General features: G+C 39.4%; 1 protein-coding gene across 1 annotated transcript in view; it reads right to left on the bottom strand.

Moving 5' to 3' along the window:
* Positions 1 to 13086, bottom strand: part of dnah7 (dynein, axonemal, heavy chain 7) — an 82370-nt gene that overhangs the window by 52640 nt on the left and 16644 nt on the right. Inside the window, exons 20-30 of the mRNA XM_032568172.1 lie at positions 12502 to 12695; positions 9463 to 9802; positions 8412 to 8624; positions 8226 to 8335; positions 7559 to 7727; positions 6695 to 6797; positions 5874 to 6001; positions 4598 to 4810; positions 3518 to 3616; positions 2747 to 2995; positions 2036 to 2185 (exon numbers count right to left, since the gene is read on the bottom strand). Coding sequence (XP_032424063.1) covers positions 2036 to 2185; positions 2747 to 2995; positions 3518 to 3616; positions 4598 to 4810; positions 5874 to 6001; positions 6695 to 6797; positions 7559 to 7727; positions 8226 to 8335; positions 8412 to 8624; positions 9463 to 9802; positions 12502 to 12695 — 1968 coding nt within the window. The remainder of the gene's footprint in view (positions 1 to 2035; positions 2186 to 2746; positions 2996 to 3517; positions 3617 to 4597; positions 4811 to 5873; positions 6002 to 6694; positions 6798 to 7558; positions 7728 to 8225; positions 8336 to 8411; positions 8625 to 9462; positions 9803 to 12501; positions 12696 to 13086) is intronic.

The raw sequence follows: 13086 nt of genomic DNA, 5'->3' as shown, positions 1-13086 counted from the left end.
CTTTTTGAGCTCAGAGATTTTATTTTTTTCTAGAAAATTTCTGAAATTAAATAGGTTTTTCTTCTATCTAGAATGGCCATAATACGTCGTCGTAGATATACAAGTTTGATGAAAGTGAGATTTTTCAGCCATAAAGTCGTTGCTGGTTCAGAGTTTGGAGTCGTAGTTTTCGGTCTTTAAATGCCCATCAGAGCGCCGCCTGTCCAACATCCTTCATTATCCACCAACTGCATTCGCTTCTTTTCTCTTCCTCAAACAGTGATGCCCAGACGTCCAAACACTCGTTTTAGCTCCTAAGAATCAGTGACGGACAGAAACACACACCTAAGGTGATTTAAAGGAAGCTGACGGGAGCCGTTGATCCTCCAGAACCTTAAATTAATGCGTTATCATGCAGACAAATGGGCCGGGCAGCGCCGGCGCCATCTGGGGCAGCACAGGGACGTGATTATGTTGTAATATGATGATCTTGCAAGAAAATAAATAAAATAAAAATGTGAGCATGAGAAATTTAATCCAAACAGCTGCTTCTGACTCCAAATAAAAAGAAAGAAAAGCAGTTATCAGTTATGAAATCCTATCATTTCTAAAAAATATCTCATTTTTTTTCTTCACTGTTTTTGTTGAATTGTCTCTCCTAATCCCGCCTGAAACAAAGAGCAATTTGCAAAGAAAAAAACATGACAACTTCATAAAAGAAGTTTCTTTTGAGCTGACAAGTTCAATCGCAAACAATTCAAGAACAGGACGAGGAAATGATTTTCCTTCAGCGCGTCTGCAAACTGCCTGCAGATCTGGAAACAGAGTTATTAAGATCAAATTTTAACAAGACAACCAAATGTTTCTATTGTTCAGCCGTCAGCGCGGCCGTTCTTCCCGCTCGCTTTTAATTGAAATGTCAACTCTTTTAAGCAATAATCCGTCCAGAAGTGCTGCTCTGACGTGGAGGAGGCGATGCTGCGTATCAGCGGCGCTGCTCAGGCTCTGTGTGATTCACTACTGAGTTGCTCATTATAAAGGACTCATACTGAGTGCTGCATCGACTGATTCTTCATCACCGCTGAACTCTGCCAGGCGGAATCGCTGCCCGAGCGTTTCAGCGCCAGAAAACGTTGCCTTCAGGCATCAGCTGATCACAAAAAACAGGGAAACTGCTTCCTCAGTCCGTCTGTGAGGAGAACTGAATACTAACACTGATTTAGATGGAAACCGTTAAGGACTTTAATAACAACTGAAACTGATGCTTTTGTGAGTTTTATCTGTGAAAGTTGCTACATAAACAAATTTATCTTACTTATACATTGAATTATCAATGAGTCCTATCAAAACACAGCAAACATGCTAACTTTAGCTCAGCAGATCAGCTAATGGACGCCTTGCAACATGACGTCTCACGCGTAAGATCCAGCCTCCATCTCCCCGCTGAAGCTGCTCGCTAATCATGATTAGCAATAGCAGCATTAGCTAATCTATCACAGTGATCACTTATTAGTAATCATAAAATAAACATCAAGCCTAGAAACAAAAAACTGTAACAGACTGAATGTTCTGTTCTTTGTGTGGGAAATGTTTGAATGATTTCTTGGGTCAAATCCCGAAACATAAAACAGTGTTGTTGTCAGTTGCTATGGCAACGAGTCTGTGTGTAGCTCAGCCGACACAGAGAGCTAAAAAAAGTGGTTTTGAGTTGTTTTGCGGTTTTTATGCGTTATTTTTCCATTTGCTTTGGTGCACTGATCTAAATTAATAATATCTACATCTCCAGGTTGCTTATCCGCTAGGTACCATGTAGGTGCAACGCTTTAGCATTAGCTTCCGATAGATACGGTGTTGGTGTAGCACTTTAGCATCAGCAGAACCAAAGTTTACTATTAGTTCTTTAGGGTTAGCGCAGCTAGCTTTTTCGTTCAGTGCGCACCACTGAAAGGTTTTGATTCTGCAGCGTTTTTGTGGTATTGATTGTTGCTAACACAAGCTGACTGACCTCATATCTGAGGCTGCAGGTTTTAGCTAACATGGCAGGCGATGGTTTTACCTTGGAGGAGGCGAAGACCCTGAAGCTGACAGCCAGGATGCCATCGGACCACTCATGGGAAACCGGGTCAAACTGGCCGTACAGTTGGCCCATGGTGATAGATTTGGGGTTGATGACTGTGATCTGGACCTGGTTCTCATCCATCAGACCCTAAAGCGATGACACGTTTTCACAGACATGAAAAGCCAACCAACGGAAAGAGGAACAACTACAGACACTAAAGTGGAATAAAACCGACATGTAAATAAAACACCAAGACAGAGCAAACTGCTGCTAAACAATGAGAGACGGAGGAGAGCAGAGCTGAACAGCCACATTTCTTAAAATTCTTACTTTTCTCAGATAAATTTTTTTTTCTCAGAATTCTGGCTTTTCTCCAAATTTGGACTTTTTCTCAGAAATCTCTTTTTCCTCAAAGTTTCAACTTGAATCTCAAAACTGACGTTTTTTCTCAGAATTTCAACTTTAATCTCAAAGTTACATTTTTTTTCTCAAAATAACTTTTTTCTTTGAATTCTGAGTCAGAATTATAAGGTTGAAGACAAAATTCAGAAAAAACTTTGGAAAAAAGTCAGAATTCTTTTTCTTTTTTGTGGCCCTAATTGTCTTCCATAGAATAGAGATCCTCATGCTTGCTGGGTTCGGGAACCTTCTTAAAATCTTGGTTGGACCTGCAGTTTGTGTCCCGCTGCTGCACAGACGGCCTCCCACCTGGTTGAAGATGTCATGAAGCGCTGCAGCCAGCACGCGGTAGGCCGAGGTTTTCCCTCCGAAGGGTTCGCCCACCACCATGAAGCCGTGCCGCACGATCATCATCTCATAGATCTGCAAGATTTTCTCAGCAAAGAAGTTGGTGACCTGCAGGTTCATGGTCTGGCAGTTTTCTGTGATGGCGTTCAGGAGAATGTTGTAGTCTCGATCCGGGAGCATCACACCCGGGAAGAGATCGGAGGTGATACCCTGCAACGGTAAGGCCAGTTATTTAGTAACTAACTATGGAATGAAGCACAACACTGTAAACACACCGACGATTATTGGCATCCCTGCAACAGATGGGTAAAAATAACATAGTGTTAATTTTCTATAATTAACACTACTAAGGATTATTTCAGTAATAGCTTATTTTGACAATAAATTGAATATAAATTTGCCAAATTCAGATTTGTCATCAAACAACTTAATCTTTTTTTATGCAATAACAGAAATACATTTAAAAAATGCAAATAAGCCTCTAATTTATTTCCTTTTCTAAATAAGAAAATAAACACTTTATTACTTATTGCTGAAGCAAAACTCTGTCTGTAAAATGATGCAGCGTCTTTACGAGAGGCTCTGCTTCAACATACATTTGGCTTTTTTAACGCTTAGTTAAGAATCCCAGGAAACAATTGGGAGATAAATCCTGATGGATGGACGTCGTGAATGGAGATTACAGATGAGAAAAGCAGGACTGACAGGGAACTTCTCCGTTAATCAACAAACCTCAAAAAGCTGCAGATCTTGGGCCAGGAACTTGGGCAGATTGACGTCGATGATGGATCTCAGCAGCAGAGTGTCTTCGTTGTCATCTGGGAAAGCCAGCTGCAGAGGAAGGAGGGAGCGGGATGAGAAAAACAGCAGCGAGAAACCAAATGAAGGGCAAAACAAAACCAGAGAAATGGGAAACGAAACAGGAGCACGTAACACTGAGTGTTTGTATAATATGGTGATATATACACATGTATCAAGAATGAGAAATATGCCATACACTATACGGGAAAAAAAGGGGGAGAAAATTTCTGCCCAAAAATCTAAAAAAGTTTCTGGAAATTTCTGAGTTTGAAAAGTCAAAAATTTGCTAGGCAAAAAATAAAAAACTTTCTGGCAAAAACATGGAAAATTTCCAAAAGTAAAACATTTTTGACATTTGAAACGTAGAAATTTCCATGTTTTTTCTAGAATTTTTAAAAGTATTTTTCATAGCAAATTTTGGACTTCTCAAACTCAGAAAATTACAAGTTTTTCTTCTCAAGAATCTCAAAAAAGAGTTTTTGTAGTAAATTTTTGATTTTTCAAACTCAAAAATTTCCAATTTGTTTCTAGAAAATTCCTGAGATTAATCTCAATATTTGTCAGCAGAGATTTGCTTTTAAAAATGTCACTAAAGGTGTCTTAAAAATTGCTAAATATATCAATAAAGTCACTGAGTATCTGCTTAACCCCCTGCGCTCCGTCACAACATTAGCCACGCCCCCTCCGCGTCTCTAGGCTCCGCCCACTTTGTTGGAAATTTTTGGCATTTGCTTCCACAAAAGGACCAAAATAAAGAAAAATTACACAAATAGCATAATTACAAAATACATTCAGAGAGAAGAAAAACTTAAAAGACAAAATTTTCTAACACAAATCTTGAAACCAAGATTTATCGGGGAAGATCGTCAGTATTAGTCTTTTTGCTCATCTAAAACAGAAACTTCTGAAAAAAATTTATGTTTGTGTTAATAAACCCACATCACTATAATCTAACTTAACATTTCAGCTGTTTTTCAGAGCTGTTTAAATGTTTTATTTGGACTAACCAACCTTCAGGTTTCCTGCCGCGGTCAGCACAGATTTGACGGCTCTCATGCCGTAGTCGTAGTGGCTCTGGGAGGACAGCTGCTCCGAACACAGCCGATATGTGGCCACGATTTTCACCGAAAGAGGCCGAGCCGTCACAAAACCGCAGGAGTACAGCACGATCTCCGCGATCATGGCGTAATCCGGCACCATCATGGCCACCGTCCTGAACAGAGCCTGGAGGGAAGCGGCGGTTTGGGTTACAGAAAGAGTCCAGATTCAACTTAATAACACTCCAACACTGCAGCCACATCAGAATATACACTGAATTACTCTAAATGATCGATTAATGGTTTGTTAGATTAAAATGAGATTAAATTAGTTCCAATCGAAGGTCCGCTTAAACCTTCTTTTAGAGTTGTAGTTTGGCCACCGTCCAGCAGAGGGCGCCGCTGGTCATCCTGAAGCGGAGCCAGAAACAAACAAACGAAATTTTATGCATTTCTGTTTAGAAATATGAACACTGAAATATCGCCTTAAATTATATTAATAGTGATTTATTCAGCACATCTACAGCTTCAACTTCTCATTCAAGAATTACTGATTTACTATAATGACAGAAAAACACAAAGCATTGCAGAGAACAAATACATAAAGGTAAAAACATACAACAGCGTATCAGGGTCCCTGGAGACAGAAAAGAAGAAGCAACTTCCACCAAAAAATTTAGAGATTCCAGAGTAATCTCAGAAAAAATTTAAGAAAAAAACTTTCTAAGTTTCAAAAGTTAAGAAATTTTACTTTTGAAACTCAGAAATGTCCAAATTTTTTCTAGAAAATTTTGGAGAATCTCAAAATGTCTGAGTGTTTTTCTAGCAAATTTTCGAATTTTGAAACTCAGAAATTTCAACATTTTTTATTACGGAGATCAATCTCAAACTTCTACAATTGTTACTCAAAATATACTCCTTTTTTTCTTTCTACAGTGGCACAAAATGATGTAAAAACAAATAAATAAATGTCAGTTACGTGAAAAAAAGTCTGTTTATTCAGTCAATATGTAACGTTTCAGACACAAAATAATGTTAAAATTTAATTTTGTGTGTTTTTTTTTATTAGAAAAAAAGTAACCCTTCATGTTATGAAGAAATGGTCGAACCTCCTGATAGAAGAGAAAACTCAGGATTGGCAGCTTATCTATTGATCATTAGCAGATTGATAAAGTCATCCTTAGATTGACTCATTAATCGCTAAGTGCTGGAAGTCAGTGTGTTTTGTAAAGTCTGGGCCGGCGGCGCACCTTGAGGTTGTCTGGCAGCTCTGAGCGTCCAGCATAGCCAGGATTCATGGTGATGAAGACGGCGCAGGACGGGTCCAGTTTCAGCTCCGTCCCCTCAAACATCAGTATGTCGGCGTGAGCGGCGATCCCTGCACAAACGCACGCAATCAGACCGAGGGACGGTTTTACCCGACATGGTGCAAACCCAAAATACAATACCTGGAAAACTGCTGAAATACTAAAACATAACGAAGTCCAAACATGTTTATTCTGTCAAAACTGTGAAACACTAAAGACAAAAATAAGCTAAACTAAGTTAAACTAAGATAAGATAAGTGATTTAGTGAGCACTCATCCAGGAAAAAGATAATTGTGTGTGTTTTCTTAGATTATTTTACTTATATAATGTGCTTCATGTGAAAAGAAATCATTTTTCCACTTTATTAAAAACATCTGCATATTTGTACCTTTACGAAACCTAAACTTGTCAAATCGAAAATAAAGACTCGTCTCTAAAGGATAAAAACATGCAGAATGTGTTTTAGTTCTCTTTAAACAGTTGTAATAACTGTAAGGTTAGAGAAGTCAGAGTAAATTAAACATTAATAAACATTTAAAAAGCAGCTGCAGGATCTTTAAAATGATCAAAAACCCGCAGCAGACTCAGCAGAGGACATTTTTCCTGGCCTTTCCTAACAGTTACCTTTCTTTGTAGTTTAAAACCGATTCTTTTTTTATTTTTTTTTCACTCCTGAATCTTTGCCATGCCTTTGTTTTCTGGTCCACTGCCAGTTTCCTTCAGCATCAGACGGGAAAAGCGAAGCCGAGTTTTGAGAACGAACCTCTCTGGATGGTGAGAATCTGCTGCGCCACAACGGACAAAACCTCCAGGTCGATGCGGTTAAACTCATCAAAGCAGGCCCAGGCGCCGCACGACAACAGGCCCTGAGCACACACGCACACACACACACACATCCAGTAAGATTCGCCCCAAAATAACAACAGAAAATATCCGGTCTGAATTTTTAAAGCCATCTTTTATTTATCAGGTGATGAGAGCGGAGAGATGCACCTTTGCGCAGTAATTCAAGGTGAGGCGGATCGAAGGATGCGTTAGGAACAAACTGAAAACAAACCTGGCATAAAGCAAGATATTCTCATGTTGATGCGTTTTGGGATTTTTGAATTTGATATCTCTGCCCACGCCAGAGGTTACCAGTAATTCATATAAATAACATAAATACAAAATAACAAAAGCAGACAAAAGCAAAAAAAACATTTCCAAATCAATTTCTTTAATCTCTTTAATCTTAATTCAGTAATTTCCTGGACGGCAACTTTTGAGTAAAAATATGTTGAAGTGCTACTTTTACCTGAGTATAACTTTTGGACAGTCTGCCTGTGTTTATAATGTTTTGGGTTCTGTATAATCATCCAAAGGTGATAAAGTAAAAACAGGAGAAGGTTCTGGATTGACAGCATGTTGCTATGGCAACAGGGGCAGGTCTGAATGTAAACACTGGATCTGTGTTGTAAGACGCTTTAGAGGGGATCTATTATGAAACATTCACACCTTGGAGGTTTTTGTTCTTCCGTTTTGGTTTCTACTGCTTCTAAAAACAGACCAAGAGTTTAAAAAAAGAAAACAAAAAAACATCCAGCTGTTTTTTGGCAGTAAGTGAGAAATCAGAAGGGGATGTACTGACTTTGAAGAATTTTCCCAGCGCGATGTAGTCCAGTCCGTCAGAGCAGTTGAAAACCACGCACTGCTTCGCCACAGCTTTGGCCAGGTCCTTGGTGGTTTCTGTTTTTCCTGTGCCTGCGGGGCCCTCAGGGGCCCCACCCAGGTGGAGGTGGAGGGCGCCAAACAGGGTGCTGAAAATCACCACAGGACAGCAAAACCACAACATTTACAACTGACTGCTGGGGTTTGGAAACTCATTTTTTTATATAAAGCAAAGATTTTAGTGGACAGATAAATAGTCAAGCAGGACGACGGAGTGTTGGGGCCGAAACAAGAAGGGACACATCTAGACCTCATCACAGGTTCGAGTCCCGGCAGGTTGACCTTACATGTCCTTCCTCCTTTCCCATAAACCACCTTCCTGTCAATCTACTGTCAAATAAAGACCATGACAAAATCCTAAAACATAAATAAGTTAATAATTAAATAAATAAATAACATTCAGACAATAAATTCATAATATTACAAGAATATTATGAGAATAAAGTTGAAATAATGGAAGAATAAAGTCACATTTTTAAAATAAAATCATAATATTATGAGTGTATTGCAGTAATTTTATAATATTTTTCATTTCTTAGCGTGGCCCTAACACTCCGTTAAAAACCAGAGAGTTTTCCTATTTTTACCGGTAGCAGCGGTCAGTCAGCGGAGTAATGACCAGCCTCGGTGTGTTGCCCAGGTATTCGTAGCCGTACGGTAAACCAGCGTTGATCATCTTGGTGTAAAGGTTATTCTCCTGCACAGATTGGAAATCGGAACCACTGAGTTTCTCCCATGAGCCAATCAGAAAGCCCCTGCTGTGCTTAACGTACCACCCAGTAGTAGCGCAGCTGGCTCAGCCACTCAAAGTCATTTTCGTCACGCACGTCTTTCTGCACCAGCGTGGCCAGAACGTCGCGGGCGTGGACGTCCAGCACCACCAGGGCTCCCAGGGTCACCCGGATCTGTTTGGACAGCTTCCCCCGAACCAGAGCCACGATGTCGTCGATCTGCCTGTTGTTCTGCTGCAGGTAGGCCTCCAGGGCCTGGACAGAGGAGCAGGAAAAACGTCACCAAGACAGATTCACAAAGGAAAAATGATTCACAAAGCTTTTCACTCATGTTCATGTCATGTTGCAGCTCCATCTACACACTACAACATAGGCAGAGTTTATTACTAATAGTGTTTAGGAGACAAAATTCATCCATATCAGCAGTGCTGGGCATCAGCTAATGTGCTATTAGCACAGCTAATTTGTCACTTTGATCTTAGCCCTTTTTTCACACCTCGTAGTCCCATAGATTCTGTTCGATTTTTTACATTTTCAGCTGCTGTGGTTTTCTTTCACACTGCACTGTCAGATTATTCAAACTTCAGCCTCGGACTCGGATGGTTGGATCATTTTTGTTCTGCAACCCCAGCAGAGCTATACCGTTACCTAGCAACCCACGGGGAGCTCCAGCACTTTTGGTCAGCTATATGCACTCTACAACGGCTGCTGGAAAAGACAAGTGTTTACACATGTGCAGGATGCTCCACTTCTGCTTTTCAAAGATGTACGGTTGTATAATTGCACGTCTGTTTGCAGCCATTTTCACATGTGTGTAAACATTGAGTTAGAGGACGTGGCCAGCAGCAACTTTTTAGGATTTAAAGTGACAAGATGCCCTAAAACAGCTAAAATGTAATTATCTAAGAATAATTATGTGAAAAAATTTTTTATGAACTTGTTCTGTATCGCCCATGGATTTACCCTAAACTTTTCAAGGAAGCATAATCGGTCTCCTGTAAAGCTATCGCAGCTAGCCTTCTAGCTAGCAGTGCCCACCACAGGTAAACTTGAAGCTAACAGTTGGGAACAAAAACAGAACGGAGCGGATCACCTCCGGTCCTGAAGCCAGAGCTTCGTGGATGTCTTTGGTCCAGTAGACCTGTGAGACACACAGCACCGTCTGACCCGGCCAGGCGCGGACCCAGTCGGTCCTCTTCTCATTTTGGTAGGCCGTGATTGCGTCTCCGATAACCTTCCGCAGAGACACGATCATGCCGTTCTCCAGCTCCAGCAGCCATTTTTCCACCTGGCCCCTGGTTTTGGAGGTGGAGATGGTGTCCAGGAGCTTCACCGTTTCTCCCTCGCTGCTCTTCATGTGGGTTATGTCCAGAACCTCGGTGAACACAACACTGGCAATGCCTTCAAAGCACTTCTTCAGATGGGGCTGCACTCTGGTACAGGAAGCATAACGACACAGAGAGGCGACGGGTCAGAGCAACATCACCGGCGTTACAGACAGACACTCATAGCAATCAGTCATTTACGTTTTAGTGATTTTTTGTTTAACTTGACTAAGCAAATTGAAACATCAGTGGAAGAAAAATAAATAAAGTGAAATTAGATAATTTCACAAAATCAGGTGTTACACTGCAAAAACAAGATCTTGCCAAGTATTTTTGGTCTATTTTCTATATGGCATATATCTTATTACACTTGAAATAAGACAAAACTAAATTACTAGTTAGTTTTCAGCAAGAAATACTGTAGGAGCTTGTTTATGTCAGTAACTCCTTAATATTGATGAAAAAGTTCTGGCTCCACTGGCAGTTTATTTCACTTAAAAACAAGGGGAAATTGTCTTGTTTTAAGTGTAAAAATCTTAAACTTTTTTTTTAATCAATCAATCAATCAATCAATTCTTTATGTAAAATAACCTCTTATATTGCTGAACACTTATTTATAAACTGGTTTGTGCTACTTCAAGTGCACTAAGATATTTGCCATAGAAAATACACTAAAAATACTTGGTAAGATTATTTGCTGATTTTTTCATTTGTAACATGAGAAAATGTCTTGGTCTAAGTTAAATAATTTACCGGTGGAACCAGAACATTTGCATCTTTATGAAGGAATCATTTTTAAATCAAGCTCCTGTATGTTGCAGAAAAGTTGCTTCTAAATTAGTTTTGTTTTATTTCAAGTGTTCTCAGATATTTGCATTAGAAAATAGACCAAAAATAAAAGAAAAATTTTGTGTTTTTTCAGTGTGAACAGGTTTTTTCAAAAGGTCCAAGTGCAGAACCACAGCAACTATATAACAAATGTTGCAATTTTAACTCCCAATTCTGGATTACCAGGTGTTAAAACCCCCTAAATTTATCATATTTCTCTGCTTTTTTAACATAATTTACATCCCTGTTTGTGTTGCAGGAGTTTGCAGAACACTGATGGTATAAAACTGCAGCCTGTGACCAATCCGACAAACATCTGCCCAAAACTAATACAGTCCTTCTAATATTAACCACCATCTGTGTGCGACACAAACACAAACGGCAGAAATCCACGTCTTGCAGAGCGGACTGCTGGCTTTGTGTCGGCGCTGACATAATGAAAACTTCCTGCCAGTCGCACAGAGATTGAGGAACTGCAGAGTGAAAAGGAAGCGAAAATTGAAATAGCACGAAGAGTATGAAAGGTTAAAGCATCTTTTGTTTGGAGTCACAATCTACTAAATGGAATTCCCCTGTGAAATTAGATAAGCGTGGATTATTGTGGAGAGTTTATGGAGAAGCATTATGGAGATAGAGGAGGTTTTATACCCGCCGTGTTTCCAGTTCCACACTCCACACCTTTCAATTCTGTTTTTGCTTCTATTTTTTCTGCACCTCCGATCATCTTAATAAAAATAACCAAAAGTAAATACAAAAAGCTGCTCTTTCAATTATAATTTCATTTATTAAAGGTGAAAGCTATTACACAAATATGGTACCATGTGAAAAACATAATTACTTTTTGGTGAACCGCATTTGTTTGGTTCAGTTTTATGAACCACACTGTATAGTTCCGTCTAGTTTCTAGTGCAAATATCTTAGCACACCTGAAATAAGACAAAACTAACTTACAAGTAACTTGTCAGTAAGAAACAGAAGCTAGTTTTAAGTAAATGAATTCTTAATATTTATAAAAAATTACTAGCTCCACTACCAGATTGTTTCATTTATGGGAAAAATGGATTGCTATTTCTTGCTGAAAAGTTACTTGTAAGCTAGTTTTTCTTCTTTGTACTAAACTATTTGAACTAGAAACTAAATAAAAAAAATACTTGGTAAGATTTTGTGTTTTTGCATGCTGAGGTCTCATCACTAACAGACTTGTGAAACTGGGAAATATCCTAAATAAAACCTGCTTGACAACTGGAAGTAGGCTATCACCACGCCCTGCTTTAGAGCTCTACAAAACTCAGTCAGGGTCAAAGTTCATTACACATTTTTGTACTTTCTTTGGCCTCTATTGCTCCTACAAACAGCCCAAGTATTGGAAAAAAACAACAAACCATTTTTTGCCAAAATGTTCATCATTTTGGTGTCTGGAAAATGAGCCATTTCAAAAACTTCCTGATCGTTATGTAACATTCTACCGGTTACCTAGCAACCTCAGCAGAGTTCCGCCGGTTACCTAGCAACCCCAGCTGAGCTCCAGCCCATTTGGTCAGCTGGTGTACCGCTGTATGCACTGTACACTGGCTGCTAGAAAAGACAAGAGTTTTGTTGTTGACTTAGCATCCAAAAACCACTTGCTGCTTTCTTGTTGGTTGTGCAGGAGGCTCCACTAATGTTTTTCAAAGATGAGCAGTTGCCTAATTGGGCATCTGTTCATAGCCATTTCAATGTGTGTGAGTCTAAACATTGAGTCAGGGGGCGCAGTCAGCAGCAGCTTATTTGAGTTTAAAGTGAAAAGATGCCCTAAAACAGCTAAAACTTCATTATCTAATAATGATTTTGTGCAAAGAAAATGTAATGAATGTTTTGTATAGACCATAGACCTATCCTAACTTGTTCAGGGAAGCATAAAAGGTCACTTTTAGGCAGGATTTGTCTGCCTACACACCTAGACTGATGTCATTAATAAAATTTAAGCTACCACAGGTTACCTTGTGGGGTCTTTGGTCTCTGAGAGGATCTCCAGAAGTTCTTCATTGGACAGGAAGAAAAATCGAGGGAAAAAGAGACGTTTCTTCTCCAGGTAGTTATTCAGGCCTTTGAGGATACTTTCCAGGAACTCGTTTGACTGTTTCAGCTTCTCCAGCATTTTCTCAAACTCCACCACAGCCAAAACATGTTTGTTCTGCAACAGAAACAGCAGAGACCATGACTTTCTTCAACCAGAGTCTGTGAAGTCTTTGTTAACGTTCCAGGGTGAAATGTAAAAGATTTTGCGTCGCAGGTCAAATGATCCAAGTTAAAAAGAACCAGAAACAGAAGTTTTTACACTGCAGTTTCAGATTTAATCAATTTTTTTTGATTTTTCAAGATTTATGTTTTGGAAAATTTTGATTTTTTTCACTGAAAATAAATGTCAGCGCATCCAGGGCGGCCATCTTGTTTGACACGCGTGGACTTTGAATTCAGATCAGCTCTACAAGGAGCAGCCAGGATACAATGTTTCATTTGTTTTAATTACAAGAATGAAGTTAAAATATTACCACAGTACAGTCTTTATATTAGGAGGATGATGT

The sequence above is a fragment of the Xiphophorus hellerii genome, chromosome 7 (assembly GCF_003331165.1).
Source record: "Xiphophorus hellerii strain 12219 chromosome 7, Xiphophorus_hellerii-4.1, whole genome shotgun sequence".
NCBI classification, from domain to species: Eukaryota; Metazoa; Chordata; class Actinopteri; order Cyprinodontiformes; family Poeciliidae; genus Xiphophorus; species Xiphophorus hellerii.
Note: the sequence above shows the minus strand (reverse complement) of the source record. Positions and strands in the feature narration are given on the sequence as shown.